The following is a 16,955-nucleotide window of genomic DNA, read 5'->3' on the forward strand; positions in this document are numbered from 1 at the left end:
ACGCTGAAAAAAGGCTCTTTTAAAGGCCAAAATGCCTCGCTGAGAAGCCGGAGCAAAGAAGTAATCAAACTCGTATAAGTATATTGCCATTCTGCAGATCTACAAAAGTTGCATGTTCGTGTTTTTCGAATACCAGTGAATTTTTAAGTATATACATAAACAAAAGATACATTGTATGCAAAGTTAATGCCTGCAGGTGCATGCATACATTAGTCAAATGTGTCTCCTTTTTGTTTTAACCTGTATGGCAAGCTATCTTTAGAAGCCCTGGAGGTATGTGTTTAGTCTCCAGGAAACAAACTCATAAGTATGTGTGTCTGCTTGTGCCTGTATGTGTTTTTTAATAATCGACGGTAATGAGATGAGCTGAGGGGAGAATAATCCAGGATTAACAGCTTAAAAATGCATGTGTCGTCATAACAACATCCTGATTGGAACTTAATCATTGAAAGACTGACACACAAACCCTCATTAATCACACACACACACACGTACACACACAGCAACCACCAATTGTCTGTGCATCATCAGATAGCTGAATGCTACACGCCGTGTGTTGCATGTGCTGTTTATCCTGTGTTGGTGTATGTGTGACTTAATTAGAGAGTTAAGCAGGGTGATCCTCTGAAGGGATTAAGGGTGGAAATTATCAGGATCTGGAGACTTAAAGCTGAAACCATGGTTAAATGGAAACAACAGGAGGAGGCACATCAGGGCTCAGAGGAGAAAGGCGTTTGAGAGGCATGTTTTACTGTGTTGACACATGTCACATGTTGAAATTGTGTACATTTTCCGCCACTGAAGTTGACTAATTCATTCAACCTTCCAAAGCCAATGTTGGGAATGTTGTCATGGGTTTGGTTGTAGCCTATTGATATTCAATGATAACATGACAGAGATTTATAGATGAGCCGGACAAAGAAGAACCAAGGGCGAAAAGAATCGACTCCCCTGACTTGAGGATGGACAGATAGGAACTATTGCATGTCACTCATCTAGCATGCATCGCTTTCGTTATTTCTGTGGCCGTGCATTCAAACTGTGAATTAACAACATAATGGGAGTGATGGTTATCTGACCCAAGGGCTTCCCCCTGACATCCACAGTGAGAGGCCATGAATCAACTGACCTTTTTTTTCCCTCTGCAGCGATTGCGCCGTTTCCTGTATAGGATGGATTGACCAGGAGGAGTAATGGATGCAGTGAGTCTAACCTGCACAGGAGAAGCTCTGCATCTGATTGATCGACGCACGCAAAGGGTTAATCACAGCTAGCTTTGTGCGGCTCAATTTGGTCATTAAAAGGCAATAGGGTGCTTGAGAGGGATCTAAATGGCAAAATGTGTGTTTTTCCTTGAATCAATTTTGCAAGAGCACAACATCACCCATGGTATTATTCATTTAATAGTTTTTTTTATTTAATATTTCTTGAGGAAAGGTTTCTGTGGGAACTGAAGTTTTTTGATTCATCCTATTTCTTCAGAAGAACTCATTACAACTCCTAATTAAAATACCCCAAAAGCCGTCTTTATCATTCATCTGCGTGTTTTGGTCAATAAGGCTATTTTAGACTATCCTGCTGCTTCTATTGTCTGTGGATTGAATGTGTTCATGCATGCGCACAGTTTTGAGTGTGTTTTTGTTTTGTGTGCACAGTAATCTTCAGTGGGAAGCTCTGTCTCTCAGAGATAACATAACCAGGGAATTAGCCATGCTGTCTTTACAACAGTGCATCACATCTCACTATTACAGCCTCCTAAATTATACCCTGTTACACCTTTTGTGTGTGTGTGTGTGTTTGTGCATGCACACAGAAGAGTGTAAGCATTGTGCTGACGGTGTCATGTCCTTGGTCGACTGTGCCAAGTTTAAGAGTATCATGGAGCCCACTACCTCCCCTAAGCCTTAAATCCATTGTAGAACAGAATTCACATAGTTATTTCTACATAAAATGAGTCCCACTCAAACAAGTCTCAGCCTCCAAAAGAGAGCCAAGCATACAGTAAGTGAAGAGAATAAAACCAAAAATAGTCTGACTTTTTTTTACGGTAATGGTTGTTGTTTTTCTGGTTCAGAATTACACACAGTGATATATCTCTTTGATGTAAAAGCTCTAAACAGCCTGAAGCCACTTAGCTTTGGATATATTGCGCCTGCAGCAACAGCAGTGCCTCTTGACGCATCAGTTGTGACAGATTACTCTTTGAACTGAACCTTTATGAGAGTTCAAAAGTGAACAAATGAGGCCTCAACCTAAAGTCATCTAAAATGCAGGATGCTATATGATCAAATGATACTACAAAGAGCACACCTTACTGTTCAACACATGGAAAACTCACATTTCTGTTCAGTCTGTTCAGTGCATTCTTAACTTGAGCTCAATCCTTTTTTAACTGTATTATTATATTATATTTTAATGTCTATTTGTGGCCCAGTAAAATATTTAAAATATTGCCCTTGCTGTTAGTATAATTATCATTCCAAAGAGGCACAGAAATTCAGGAAAAAATATGCAAATCGGACAGCCTGATATTGGATTTCAGGACTCAAGAACACTTTTAATGAATGTCACTGCAAGAGAAGAGCTGTGGAGAGGGTTTTCTCTATGTAATTACTATTCTAAGCAGCATTGTGCTTCGAAAGTCTTCTGTACGTACAACAGCATTCAAACATGGGAAAGATGTAGAATCTGAAGGGAGAGGAGCAGTGAGAGAATAGCCAGGGGAGGCGAACCCCCAGCCCAGATGACCCAGTTGAATCAAAGAGAAGGGTACGAGGCGAGACCACGAAAAGGGAGAGAGGGCAAAGGATTGGGAAGTGTCTCATTTCTCAGGCATTGCAATTTAGATCGCTTGGGTAGCCGTGAGGGGCTCTTTTCCCTCAATGCAATCTATACCCAGGATGTTACCCTCAAATGTGGTGCCAATAGAGGTGATCCTGCCCCAGCGGTGAGCTCTATGTGGCGACCGGTGTATTTGACAGAGTGCCCGCTTTAGCTTTTATACCTCATTAATTCACAGGAGCGATTGACTGAGGGAAACCGCTTCTTCTCAATCATAAATCAACTCACACTGCGTGTGCACACAAGTACACACATGCACATACATACGCACACACACACACACGTACACACATACGCACACATACACACACACACACCACAGCAAAACATGAACGCACCTCGGAGAGAATTTCTGTGCTACTTTAATGATTTAATCAGTCACTGACAGAATGTACACTGATTTTGTGCTTACTAATTTTCCAATAACCCTTGTGTGGATAACCTTGTGTATTTGTGTGACTTACAACAAAACTAGATATACTGTATACTGTCAAAGTTATGTGCTTTATAGAACCATAAATGTTTTTGTATATTTGATAAATTTGCTTTTAAAATAATATGCATTTCTCTTTTAGACTGTGCGAGTGATTTTAATGCTTATGAACTGGTGAGAATATGGAGGGAAAACTGAACTAGGCTGATTTTTGTATCATCTCCCTGATTATCACTATTGAAAGTTGCAGCACATTTGAGTATCTCTGAAATAAACCCGGGGACAAGAACAGAGCAGCTGTGTGTGTGTGGGTGGGTGGGTGTATGTGCGTGTGTGGGTGCATGCGTGTGTCAGAGAGAGGGAGAGATAGAGATATAGAGGTTTGATGCTGTAACAGCTGCTAATTATTGCTGCTCTATATTTCACACAGTCTGTTTGATCTCCAGTCCTGTGGAGAGAGATAGGGAATCTCTGTCTCTGTTTCTCAAAAAACGCATACACTTGTATGCACGCACACGCACACGCACACACACACACACACACACACACACACACACACACACACACACACACACACACACACACACACACACACACACACACACACACAGGGGTCAGGAGGAGGAGAAAGAGGAACTGTGCTCTAATTACTGAATCTCTGCAGGGGTTGACTTATATTTCTTGCATACACCTCATGACTACATCTTGTGCCTTGTTTTTGTGTCTGTATTTATGTCACCCTTTGCTGTAGCCCCCCCTCCCACCCTCGCTATGTGCTGGGCTGTGTTTACCAATACCACGGAGAGAGCAAATCAATCCAATCTCTAAAAGCACTCTGGAAAGTCCAGGTCCATAGACCATCTGGATGCCACTCTGTTGTGTTCTGCTCCCTGAGTGGAGGCCGCTGCAGTGATCAACTGTTTGGCAAGCGGCTCTTCATACAGCCAATCACCAGGCATGAATGCATAGCAACAGTTACTAACCAACATAACCTTTTGGCAAGACATGAAAGAAAAACTTTAAGTTATGTGTTATTAATGATTCAAAAGAGGTTTTGGTTTTATCTAACATCTATGATAATGTAGCGGTTATACCTCTTAACCAAGTTTAAACCAAAACATTTAGAGATAATTAATAAGCACATTGTGAGACTCCGAAATGATGTAACATGCATTTGTAAAGCCTCACACAGACACACCAAACATGCATCACACCGGGGCAACACATACTGTAGCTAAGGATTTAATTGAAGGGCTCACATGAGGCATCTCATGTACTTTGTATACGCTTAGTAAACAACAGATGAAGTGAGTTTACTACACATATAAGAAGAAGCAGACTGAATTGAATCTGGAGGCCGCTACTATGTTCTTGGAATGATAGCTAAAGACCATGATGCTTCATTCACACAAAATATAATCAAATTCTTCATAAATGAAGTTGATTGTTAACAATACAAACAAAGGGAGTAAATGGAACCATGAACAAATCCACTGAACAGAGCAACAATTACTGTAACACTGAATAAATGATGACCAGCGTTTACCAGATTAATCAGGAAATAATTATCAAGATGTCAAAATAGACCTTCAGCAGCTTACAGCTCAATGGGAAGCGGGAAAACAGAATGTCTGAAGCAGTTCAGCATTATTACTATATTGATGGGAGATCCCAAGGCCTAAATTGTATTTCTTACTCTAATTAAACTACATTATCAACCCCAACCTACAAGGAAAAGGCCCAGATTAGTTAGCTGGTTTTATACATTTCTATTCACACTTGTACCTTTTTTATCTCCAAAACAAGACTGATCACGGCGTATGTGCCTCTTTCCCTGATGACCTGTTCGGCATTAACAGTTCATGTCCTTTCTGTTTGTTGTTCCTGCTTAAAATCGGCACATTAACACTTTCACTAAAGCTTACACTTTTAGTATATAAATATGTGTATGTATAATAACACAAACTAAAAGGTTATATGTGGGTGTCTATGAAAACTCAGTTCCTTTTGGTCTTTGTTTGAATACAAGATCAAGTGTAGAACCATTGTGAGCTTTGGAATTTCAACTCTTATAAGAGTGTTGGGGGCCATAAAGTTGTTATTGGTCATTAAACTGTCCATTAAAGTTCTGTTTGAGGCTGGTTTTATGACTCATAGGTCATGTTAAAGGGCAAATGTAAATTGTTCATTATTCTTCAGCCCAATCGCTGTACAATATTCAAACTGAAAATGCACTTTCAAACTGCCTGGTGCAGTTTAACTGTCTTACAACTAAGTGGATCTTTCTTGGCTTTGGGCATCCCGGGAGCAGTACACCAAAGGTCACACTGAGTGTGTTTACATGAATGTGGGCAAAGAAATATGCATCTTTGGACAAAGGTGTGTATCTGTTAGGCATCACACACAATTAAAACAATATATGGTAGGTTTTATAACTCCCTCATCTAACTGTTGATGTTATTTATATACCGTACCTTCACACTGATCCATCTCTCTATTAAATACATTGCTACTCTTGGTACACATTTTTATTTAAATTATTGTTGCCTATTGTTGTCTGTGTATGCATGTATACTAATTTGCACTGTGGGTGGTGAGCACCACCCTAATTTCGTTGTACTGTTTGCACAATGACAATAAAGTCTGAATCTGAATCTGAATCTGAATTTAATATATCTCACTATACATTTTTCTCCATATATAGTGTTCCAATAAAACAGCCTGTCAGGGGGAAATCCCTTTGCAACCTGTTCGCTCACAATTCATAGGAATGCACAGTTATGCAGCCTGTGACAAGTGGTCACAAGAAGACATTGCTTTATATTTAGAGGTCACTAAGGTTTGGAATCACTACTGCTCTACAATCTTTAAAAGACTGAACAATTAAGGGCCCTTTTGAGAAACGGTAAACCCACACAGTATGAATTCTTTATGAAGAACATGTTGCATTATGTTCCAACAACATAAACAATCAGCATGAATCAGACACATTAAAAAAAGCATCAATGTCCAATTGTTTTCACCCAAGTTTTAATATAACAGATCAGATTCATTCATTGCTGTCACAACAACACATTTATTAAATGCTGTGTGGAAAAGAATATCTCAAGTCACCTTAGAGTTGTTGAAGTATTGTTTGTTTCTCTGAAGCCATTGAGTTTGGAATAAGCATTACTGCACACTACTGATCAAGATTACATTTCCCTTTTATTTTATTGTTTCCCATGTTTCTATATCACTCACTGTCAGGATATTTACACTTAAGAGACAAAACTGTCTTTACATGTGTCGGATAGGGAAAATAATTATTGCCCTTCCTGCTGCATATATGTGTGAGTGTGTGTATCAGTCCAGAATCACCTCTATTACCCTGACAAACACACAAATAGAGTATACACCAAGGTTAAAACGGCTGCGCCTTGCCCCAAGTCCCTGTGATGTTATTTATGTTTGTTGAATGTCACACTCAAACTCAGATAACCTGTATAAAATGGAGATAAGGGAAGAGTATTATCACTCTCTGTTGTTGCTCTGTCCCTAGCATGAAGGAGACTTCAAAAGGCAGCTGGGCTGTCTGAGCTTCAGTAGGAAGGGGAGAGGATGACACAAGGCCAGTTTGTCTTTGAATACATAGCCGGTGCACCTTTATTGTTGGCCTGAATGAGGAAAGATGGGAAAAGCAAGCGATCAAGGTTGTTTCTCTCTTTGTGCTGCAACACAGCTGAGGCTACGGGGAGAAACTCATTTTCATTTGAAAACAGTCAGTCGTTGGGTGGGTTTTTGTAAAATTGTGCCGGTGTGCGTGTGTGCGAGGGCTTATGTGAGTAGGAGTTGGAGTTCATACTAGTGAAAGCACCGACACATCCTCACTTCAAATAACAGGCCTTTATCTAAACCAGGGATTCTCTCTCTCTCACTATTCTATGATGCCAAGGAAGATTAAAGGTGCTAAGAAGAACTTTTTAATATTTTTGAAAAAGTCAAATGATGATGATGATGATGATCATAAATGACATGTAATGGTCATTGGTCATTGGTACTCTCACCCAGGAACGAGAGCTGGGGTGGTAAAAACACTACCGCTTTTGTCCAAAGAGGGTGCAAGAATGAACAATAACTGAAAGTTCCTTGGAGCACCTTTAATAAACACTGCAACCACTCTGTGAAAGAAAATCACAATGCCTTCTGCTGGAACCTCACTGGCCACACTCGGTCCATGAAAGGCTGTGGGTGGTGCACTAGGGGTTGCAGCGAGAGTCGGGACAGTGGAGCGAGTGCAGGGGTCCCGTGGAAGGCGGAGGAGTGGGGGAAAAGGGGGATGGGATGGTGAGACAGCAGCATGGAGGAGGGGAAGAGGGAGGAGATGGAGAAGGGAGAGAGGTGAAGGTGATGATGGTGAGGGATGGAGGCGTGGTGGAGAGGGGGAAAGCGGTGAGGGAGCGGAGCAGGGTGCCGGTGGATGGCAGGAGATGGGGTTGAGGAGGAAGAGGAGGACGAGGAAGAGGGGGAGGGGGGCATGGAGAGGGCCGCGTGTTGCAAAATGAGATGGTGGAGGCCAGAGAGAGGGGGCGACGGTGGGAGAGGGGGGAGGCTGGGCACTCTCATGGGAGTCATGGGTTGAGTAAAGTGCTCTTGTGGAAGTGGGAGACTGACCTGGAGGGTGTGCTGCTGTGCCTGTATGTGCATCGTGTCTGCTGTGTTAACTGACTGGGTCTGAGGCTGTGATAAAGGGTCGTGCAATGAGGGTGCAGGTGTGTATTTTTCAGTACCACAAGTCTCACAGCTCTTGTCTGTCTGTTGCACTTGTGTGTAGTCGTGTGTAGCCTCCGTGTGTGTACTTGCACTCTCTCGCATCTGTTCCAGGACTTTCTGCATGTGCTCTCTGGCCTGCTCTTGCAGCAGGCGATACTTGTCCATCTCCTCGGCGCTAAAGCTGATTGGAAAAACGTATGTCTCTCCACCTGTGTGTTTGTCATTAGTCCTTATCTGCAACGGGCAGAGATTTTGCGTGCTGCTTTTTTGACCTTTGATGACTGCTCCAGGATCCACTCCACTTCCCTTAACTTCTCCCTCTTCCTCTCCCTCTTCCTCCTTCCCCTGACTCTTCTCCAGCAGCCCTTTCCTACTCCTAGCCTTTCTCTGGATGGCAGGTCGTTTCCCTATGAGAGGTAGAACAAACGTCCTGGCTGCTGCTTTCCCTGGCAAACACTTAATGGGAGATAAGAGTCCCGGAGGAGGAGTGTCTGACCTGCTGACTGTTGAGACAGGAGGACGGGAGGGTCCATGGTTAAACAACTGTGAATGATTGAAGTCCTTTAGCTGAGAGGAAGGAAGGTGTGTGTTGAGGTCTGGGGGAGCAGTGGGAGCAAACAAGGACCTGTGGTGGGACAAGGAACGAGAGGAGACGGGAGACCTGGAGGTAAGAAGAACGGGCGAATTGGGAAAATTGCTGCTCCTGCTCCACTCCAGGCTGAGCTCAGACATGCTGCCGCTGCTGCAGGGGCTGCAGGAGCGTGGGCTGTTGCACCTGCTGACCCGTGTGTTGGCTGCTCTCTGGGGGCTGTATGCTGGCAGCCTACCGCTCCACCACTCGGGGCTGGAGAGGTGTCTTGATGAGCTGGAGTGTCTGGTGGTGCCTGCACCTTTCCACACACCAGGGCCAGGGCTGCCTCTGCTGCTGCAGTCCACCCTTGGAGTGCTTGAGCGTGGAGATGTGGATCTCTGTCGTGTCCCCCCCCTGTCCTCCCAGCTGTCACTGCTGCTGCCCCACGTCCATCTGTCCACGCTGGACCTGTCCCAGTCTACATCCTCCTCTGTGCTGAGATGTCTGCTCCTTCTAGCCCAGCTGCTAGGAGGACTGGGGCTCAACCTGGCCACCCGCTCCCACTCCCACTCTGCTGCTGCTGCTCTTGTGTGTCTTGATCTCCACCCAGGCCTCTCCAACATGGCGGCTTCCGGGCTTCCTTCAGAACAGTTTGTCCTCCTCATCCACTCCCACTGTTCTTCATCTGAAACCAGGCCCATTTCTCCACTTCTCTCCGTCTCCTCCTCCCAGACTTTCCCGTGCCTTAAACCCTTCCTATTACGACCAATGACTTTCCCGTCCCTGTGGAGGAGTTTTCTCCTTTTTCTCGACTGGCTGCAACCACAGCTTTGGTTGTCAGGGTAACAGCAGTCAATGAAACTCCTGGGGTTGCTATGGTGACCCCTTTCCCAAAATGGCTTTGAGTTACGTCCCGGCGGTGAGAAGGAGTGCGAGGAGAAGTAGTGTGAGCGCCAGGGAAAAGTCCCCGGATCTGTATTTTGATTCCCCTCCCCTGCTGCTGCTGCTGTGCGTCTGAACTGGGAGTAGTGGGCTGCGTCAGTGCTGTGGCTCCTGTGAGGCCTCTTCTTCCTGACAGAGACTGATACTGGCTCAGCCTCGCGTCTCCCTGCTCTCCCCAACCCCCTCTTCCTCATCCCCCCTTTCCCCCAGACTCCTGCTCCTGCTTCTCCTCTCCTCTCTATGCCAATGGAGACCGTAGAGACCACACTCCTCACTTTGCACCTTGCTGTTTTGCACTCGTTTGCAGCTCTTGACTTCTCGCCCCTCTTCTTCCTCCTCTTTCCCAGCTTGCGTTTCTTCGCGCCGGCTTTCCCCTCCTTTTTGCTTGACACTACCGAGACATCCAAGTACGGCTGTGCAGTGCTGGCACACTCGCACCTTGTCTCTTTCCCACATTTGCACCTGGACGGGCTGATGCACGTCCCCTGTGTGCCAGGCTGGGAGACGGACTGTGATTTACAGCTCAGGGCTGTGATGGCTCTCTCCCTGATCCCTCTCACACCCCATAATCTGTCTCCCAGAGGATTCTGAGTGTGTGTGTCGGAGCTGTCACTGTGAGCGTGGTCAAATGGATGGGAGGCCGCCCTCAAACAATTCTCTACACTTATCGTGCATCTTTCTCTTTCTTGTCCCGTTTCTGATGATGAAAGGTTTTTGTTCTTTAGGAACAGGTGTGCTTCTGTCTCCACATTGATACGTAGCTCTCCCTTGAAATTATCCAGTTTTTTTCTCTGCCTGTGTGCTATCAGCTCGTGTCTTGTCTGTCTCTGTAAACAGGAATTGGAATTGGCATCTGGTGTGAGAATAGCTGGCACATATGGATTTGATTCATCTGAGAGAGCACACAACTGATCCTTTTGTGACTCCTGCAGATCCTGTGTGAGTTGTTCTGGTCGCTGCGGGTTCAAGCAGAGTGGGTTGCTGCTGTAGCAGATGTGCGGTTGAGACTTGGTGAACTTAAGTAAAGTGACAGGCCATTTCAGAGAGGCAGAGCCATCGTTCCCCTGCACACGCACATACTGGCTCTCCTCCCTCCCTACCTCCGTTTCTCTCTTCCTCTCTGTCTCGCTATCTTTGTGCTCTGTGGCCATAGGTGCACCTGCCGGTGCCGTGTCCCATACCGTCACCTGGGACCACGATGGCAGGAATAGTGAATCTCTGCTCACATTATCAGGTGCTGCTGTTGTGGAAATAGGAGAGTGTTCTTTCACTATGTCTCCTTTTTCAATCTCTTCCTCCTCTTCCTCCTCTCTGGCAGCCTCTCCAGAGACCGGCCCCAAGTTGCTCAGTCCAACACTGTCAGAGCTAGACCTACGCTTTTCACTCTCGCCGTGTTTAGCCACCTCCTCTGCTGTCCCACTTTCTCGGTCAATATCTTCTATTATTCCCCTTATCCTTTCTCTCATTTGTTCCCTCTTCTCCCTCTCCTCCTCTTCCACGTCGGAGAAAACGGAGGCGGAAGGCTCCAGCCGGGGTCCTCTGCGTGAAAAACAGAAGGACACCCCTAACCTGCCTCCCACAGCCCCCTGCCCAGAGAGAATGCAAGGCTGAGGATACAAGCCCGGGCAAGAACCCCCAGTCTTCTTCTCTGTAGGTGATGGGTACATGCTGGATGCCGGATCACGTGGGATTAGTGGGTCGTCTGCTTGAGCAATGGTGGCCAGCGGTATTTGAGAAGCAGACTGGTATAGCTCCTCTGACTGGTGGCTAGGAGGAGCTGGCCTGGGCTGCGTAGCAGGTGGTCTCTGGGTGTGGTTAAAGGGTCCAGGTTTGTCCTCCGGGCTGCGCTCTCTTTTGTTCAGGTCTCTGTCTCTGTCTTGCTTCTGTCTCCCAGCCTTGATTGCACTTCTTAGTCCATAAGTCCTTCCTGGGACTCTGCAACAGAAAGTCATCAATTTAATAAATAAAGTGTATTTAAGTTAAATTAACTTATTGAACTTACTGAATTCATCTAAAAAATGTGCAATGAAAATGATAGCTCAAATATGCTATGGAGTAAAACAAGATTCACATCGCAGGTCATAAAGAAAATTACATAGGCTACACTAATACATCAAAGATAAATTGAAATAGCATTTAATTCAAATTGAATTAAATGTTCATCACTATACTGGCAGGTATATAGTTAATGGTAATTCTATGGAGATGATCATTTAACAAGTACAATAGGTATGCAAAGAAAGAAGAAAGAAACAAGGACAGAAAAAATTCAACAACATGATGTTGGTAGTCATAGTAATGCTGTTCACATATCATCGCTTTATCATAGGAAAACACATTTAATTGCATAGGGAATTGGTGCAATCAAGTTGATTATTTCATGATACATTGTTTTTTGTTGTTTTTTTATTTTCTATAAGAGTTCCAACCGGGGGGAAAGTTTGATATTACCGCTTATTTTACTCCGACTATTCATTATTCTGTAAAACTCCATCCTCTCCCCCTGTAAATTCTCTGCTCTCAGCAAGACTGTGTCTGCATGTTTTATCTAAGTCACCTGTGGCCTACCTAGGACAACTGAGTGCTCTCACATCGGTGGATGCATCCATCACTTCTAAGAAAAGTTGACTAGATGTGACGCACTCTAACCCCTGTGGATCCTGCCCCTTCTCTCATTATACACACACACGGCCACACACACACGGCCACACACACACACACACACACACACACACACACACACACACACACACACACACACATACACACACACACACACACACACACACACACGCACGCACACACACACGCACACACACACACACATGCACACACACACACACGCATGCACACACGCACGCAGGCACGCACACACATACGCACACACACACACACACACACACACACACACACACACACATGCACACACGCACGCAGGCACGCACACACACACGCACACACACACACACACACACACACACACACACACACACACACACACACACACACACACACACACTCCTCTTACTTACCCCTGAGCTTCCTGTTGCAACTGTGCGAGCTGGTGCAGACGTCTGAGAGCCTTCTCCTGTTTGCGCTGGACCTTCCATGATTTTGAGGACACATTGCGAGCAAACTCCCTATGCTTTAGTTCTTTCAGCCTCTGTGCAGGAAATTAAAATTAAGAGGAAATAGAGGGCAAGGGCAAAGGGAGGAAGGAGGGAGTCACAGGAGTGGAAAAAAGAGGGAGAGAAGAGAGAGAGCAAGAGATTAGTTTTTTAGAAAAGCTCTCTGGAGGCAGCTGTCTTTCAAACCACGTGCACATCAGTCAGCAGTGTTTGCAGATGTTCCCCTCCAAAGCTCATGTCCAATTAACTCCATTCAGCCCGGAAGAAAGCGCCCTTTCCTCTCACACACAGCTTGAGAGCAAACACAACTCGACTGTTGAAAAGTAGATTACGGGCACAGTTGAGATGAGTGACATGAGTGATTTAATGATGTTTTTTTTTTTGCTGGAAATTTCTAAATGTTCAGAGAACCACTGATCCAATTTCATCTGCCTTTGAGCTGGAGAAAACCAAGGCAGGCATTGATTTGCTCATGCTGAAATTATAAACATCTCCAAACACAAAGGCATGGCCACTAAGCATTGGCAAAATAGCCATGGGAGACATCGAAAAGATATTTTGGATAAAAGGTAAACCATTGCTTGTTTGTGCATTTGTTTGTTTGTTTGTGCCACACACATTTACACAAATGCAAGAAACATAACTTGACAATAAACATAGTGACATTATGAGAGTGATGAAGTGTTGGTGGGACTTTACCTGCATCAGAGTGCAGAAAAGTAACAATTAGCACGTGTGTATGTGTGTGTGTGTGTGTGTGTGTGTGTGTGTGTGTGTGTGTGTGTGTGTGTGTTTGTGCCAGTCCTCTCAGGGAAACAATGATTCATGCCTTTCTCTCTTGGTTGCCTTTTCTGACACACTTTAATCCCTCCTTTAACCATGCTTTGTAAGTGTTTGTGTGTGCAGGTGCATGTTAGTGTGTTTGGTTTTGTGTATGTGTGTGTGTGTGTTTTTGTGGGCTAAGGAGAGACTAAGCAGTGTGGGAATAGCAGCAGTATCGTGCACCACCATCCTTGCTATTCCGTCTTATTCTGTCTTGTTTCCCAGTATATTAGGCCTACCTCAATGTGTGCAGTCCATCCGTGGCTTATAGATGCAGGATTGGTTGTTTATCTCGTATATTTTTTAACCTACCCTGTAGCACAAACTGCAACAGGATTACACCACTCTCACTTTTAGATTATGTTACGCTGTTATCCGCCCGTAGAGTATGTATCACACACACGCAGGCACACAAGCACACATCAGATTAGCCCCACAGACATCAGATTTATTTATACACTCACTCTCTTTCACACCCAGATCTTATGCTGGAGCTGACAGTCGTCAGGTTAATCTCTGCTGAGTCTTACACAATCGAGTGTCTTTTTACATTAGCGCTCAGCGCTTAACATCCCACTGTCAGCTCACCGAAAGGCAGCCTTAAATATGTGCCCGGGGAGCAGCACTTGTGGGTTTGTATCCCTTAAACATACAGTAAATGTCTTACAGTATACAGATGCTCGTTGCACTGTAGAAGAGTGTGATCGTGTGTGATGTTATTTCTTAGTGTGCGGCAACTAGCTTTTAAAAGGCTTTGATGCCAAACGCATTATACGGGAAATATTAATCATGTTCAAGCAGAGAGAGGCAACCATAATGAACTACTGAGGCCGGAGCCAGGAGAGAGAGGAGGAAGAAAAGATCAGAGTTGTTGTACTGTAGCTGTCAATGGCAATGACTTTGAGAGGGAGAGAGAGAAAAAGAGAGAGAGAGAGTGTGTGACAGAGAGAGAGAGAGAGAGAGAGAGAGAGAAATCTAATAGATGGAATAAATGAAGATGAATACTTCCTCCACATGTATTTGCACTCTGCCAGGTTATTGTTCCCTCTTAAACAGGTCCCACTGCAGGCTCTATATTTAGAGCCAAACAAAATATTGCACACAGAACCATTTTTCGCTGCGCACACAGTGAGAAGAGGTATTTCCATTTCTCACTTTAAAGTGGATACTTCTTGTCTTCAAAAGGTGATGCCATGTCCCCAACAGCGGGCGAGTGCTATTACTCCTGCTCTCCAACATGCCGGTCTCGCAATGCGCTGGGAGGCTCAATGCCTCTGTCAAAAGCTTCGATCAATATTCCTTTAGATGTGTTGAGGGGGGGTTCTCAGGCTGAGGCAAGTATGGATGAGTCAGAGTGGATTCATAACCACCAGGGCCTTAGAATAAGGGAGGATTTATTCTTAGGTATAGCATGTGAGGGGCAATGCTAATTGGCTGATTACTCTTTTTTTTTAAAGGGAATGTAATTCTGTTATAATGAGCAATTTTTTTCATCAGCAGTAAAAGCTGATAAAGTGCTGTGTTCAGACATGTTTATCCCTGAATCGATGACAACGGGAAGGAGACAGAGCAAACGCAATCAGCTTCCATTCTCCAAAGCCAATATTCCTGCAGGGAAGCTGTCTTTAGCTAGAATTTCATCTGTTGTCGGCTTGGTAGGCAGAGTGTGCATGCATGCCTTTATTTGTGTGTGTGTGTGTGTGTGTGTGTGTGTGTGTGTGTGTGTGTGTGTGTGTGTGTGTGTGTGTGTGTGTGTGTGTGTGTGTGTGTGTGTGTGTGTGTGTGTGTGTGTGTGTGTATGTGTGTGTGTGTTATAGCAGTGCCAGTGGGTACTGTCAGCTCAGTGCCTCATGCAGCTCATTTCATGTGCCTGCCGCTGGCTAAAACAAAGCATTAACATTGGCCTGCAGTCGCTTCAATTCATTCCCAGCGAACAATGACAGTGAAGGAACAGTCTCATTTAATGTTTATTTCATGTCGAACAGTGTGGGCGTTTAGAAGTGGGAAGCGGCTTGGCTCGGGTTAAGAGATTGCCTTTGTGTTTGAGGACGAGTGTGTGTGTGTGTGTGTGTGTGTGTGTGTGTGTGTGTGTGTGTGTGTGTGTGTACACGGGGAAGTGCATGTCAGTATGTTTCTGTATGTGTGACTGTATATCTTGGCATGACAACAGATAGCTGTAGGAGAACTTGCTGTCAGCAACAGCTCCAGCTTGTTAGTCCAGAGTGGAGGTTTGTGCATAAAAGTGGACGTGAAAGCAGAACACAGGAGAAAAAAACCTGCTGCCGGGCATTTTCCTAATGGTCCATTGGCTTCATCTAGTCTAAACTGGAATAATAGATTCATACTTGAGCTGTGACTAATAGCTTCATGTTTTATTTGGCACAGAATCGTTTTCTCTTTTTTTTTTTTTTTTTTGAAGGAAGAACAAATTAGAGAATGAGGTGAATTCTATAGCAGTGTCTTTATGTTGCACATACATACACATCTTTTTTTTTTAAATAGGGAATTTGGATATTAAGTCAAGCTGTGGGCATATCATTTTTTTTGGTTTATCATTCAGATTGCTTTGGCCCCCGTTTTTATATTCTGCAGGGTTAAGAATACAATACTGTATCCACCCGAATCGATTTCTCAAGTCAGCTGTTTTCTTTGTATGCATCTACAGCAGGGCTATTCAATTAGTTTTGAATGGGGGCCGGTTGGTGGAAATGATCCAAAATGAGGGGCCAGAAAAAAATGCCTAAAATTGATGAGCATCACATCAATAGCTACATATACTGTAAAACACTACAACGACATAGGAGTGCATATATTGTCTTTATTTTATTAAATAGAGTTCACCAGCTTATAAAAAAAAATCCCTATTTGATTAACATAGGCTGCCTGTTGTTTAAGTGTTTAACAATCTTATCAGTTCAGGAAAACACAATAGGTTAACTCTTCAACAGCTTATCAAAATACATAGAAATAAATGTACTCTAAGTGCAACAGTTTATCAAAATACAGGTAGGCCTAGGTTTACTAAGAGTGCAACAGCTTATCAAAAAACATAGAAATAAATGTAGGCTACTCTAAGTGCAACACCTTACAGTGTTTACCCCCCAAAAATGTGTTTGTCAAGGGGTCACTGTCCAGGAGGTGCGCCGCGGCGAAAATTTTGGCTGTATTTTGCTCAAAGATGCCAATGCACAGTACAGAAATAAACAACTGCTTATTTGTATACAAAAAAACTACAGACACTGACTTTACAGTTGTGCAATTTTTTTTGCTATGTGAAGGTACAAATTTTGTGCAAACATGCAAAGTTCTACTGGTGCAATATTAAGCAGACACACTAAATACAAATAATGGACCATACACTTACACTGCGGTACAATCGCGCCCTCAAAGCTGCATACACAGAGCAGCTGATAGAGAAACGCTTGGAGACACATGTGCACATTTATTTACTGCAGATCGCGGCCTT

The 16,955-nt window shown here is 44.2% G+C and overlaps 1 protein-coding gene across 1 annotated transcript in view; it reads right to left on the reverse strand.

The window, feature by feature from the left end:
- Nucleotides 1-7,447: 7,447 nt before the first annotated feature.
- znf804b (zinc finger protein 804B) overlaps nucleotides 7,448-16,955 on the reverse strand; it is a gene marked incomplete at both ends in the record, with an annotated part of 30,816 nt that continues 21,308 nt past the window's right edge. The window contains 2 exons of the mRNA XM_080039567.1: nucleotides 7,448-11,474; nucleotides 12,572-12,702. Of these exons, the coding sequence (XP_079895693.1) occupies nucleotides 7,448-11,474; nucleotides 12,572-12,702 (4,158 nt within the window). The remainder of the gene's footprint in view (nucleotides 11,475-12,571; nucleotides 12,703-16,955) is intronic.

The sequence above is a fragment of the Ammodytes marinus genome, assembly GCF_949987685.1.
Source record: "Ammodytes marinus genome assembly, chromosome: 13".
In the NCBI taxonomy this organism is placed as follows: domain Eukaryota; kingdom Metazoa; phylum Chordata; class Actinopteri; order Uranoscopiformes; family Ammodytidae; genus Ammodytes; species Ammodytes marinus.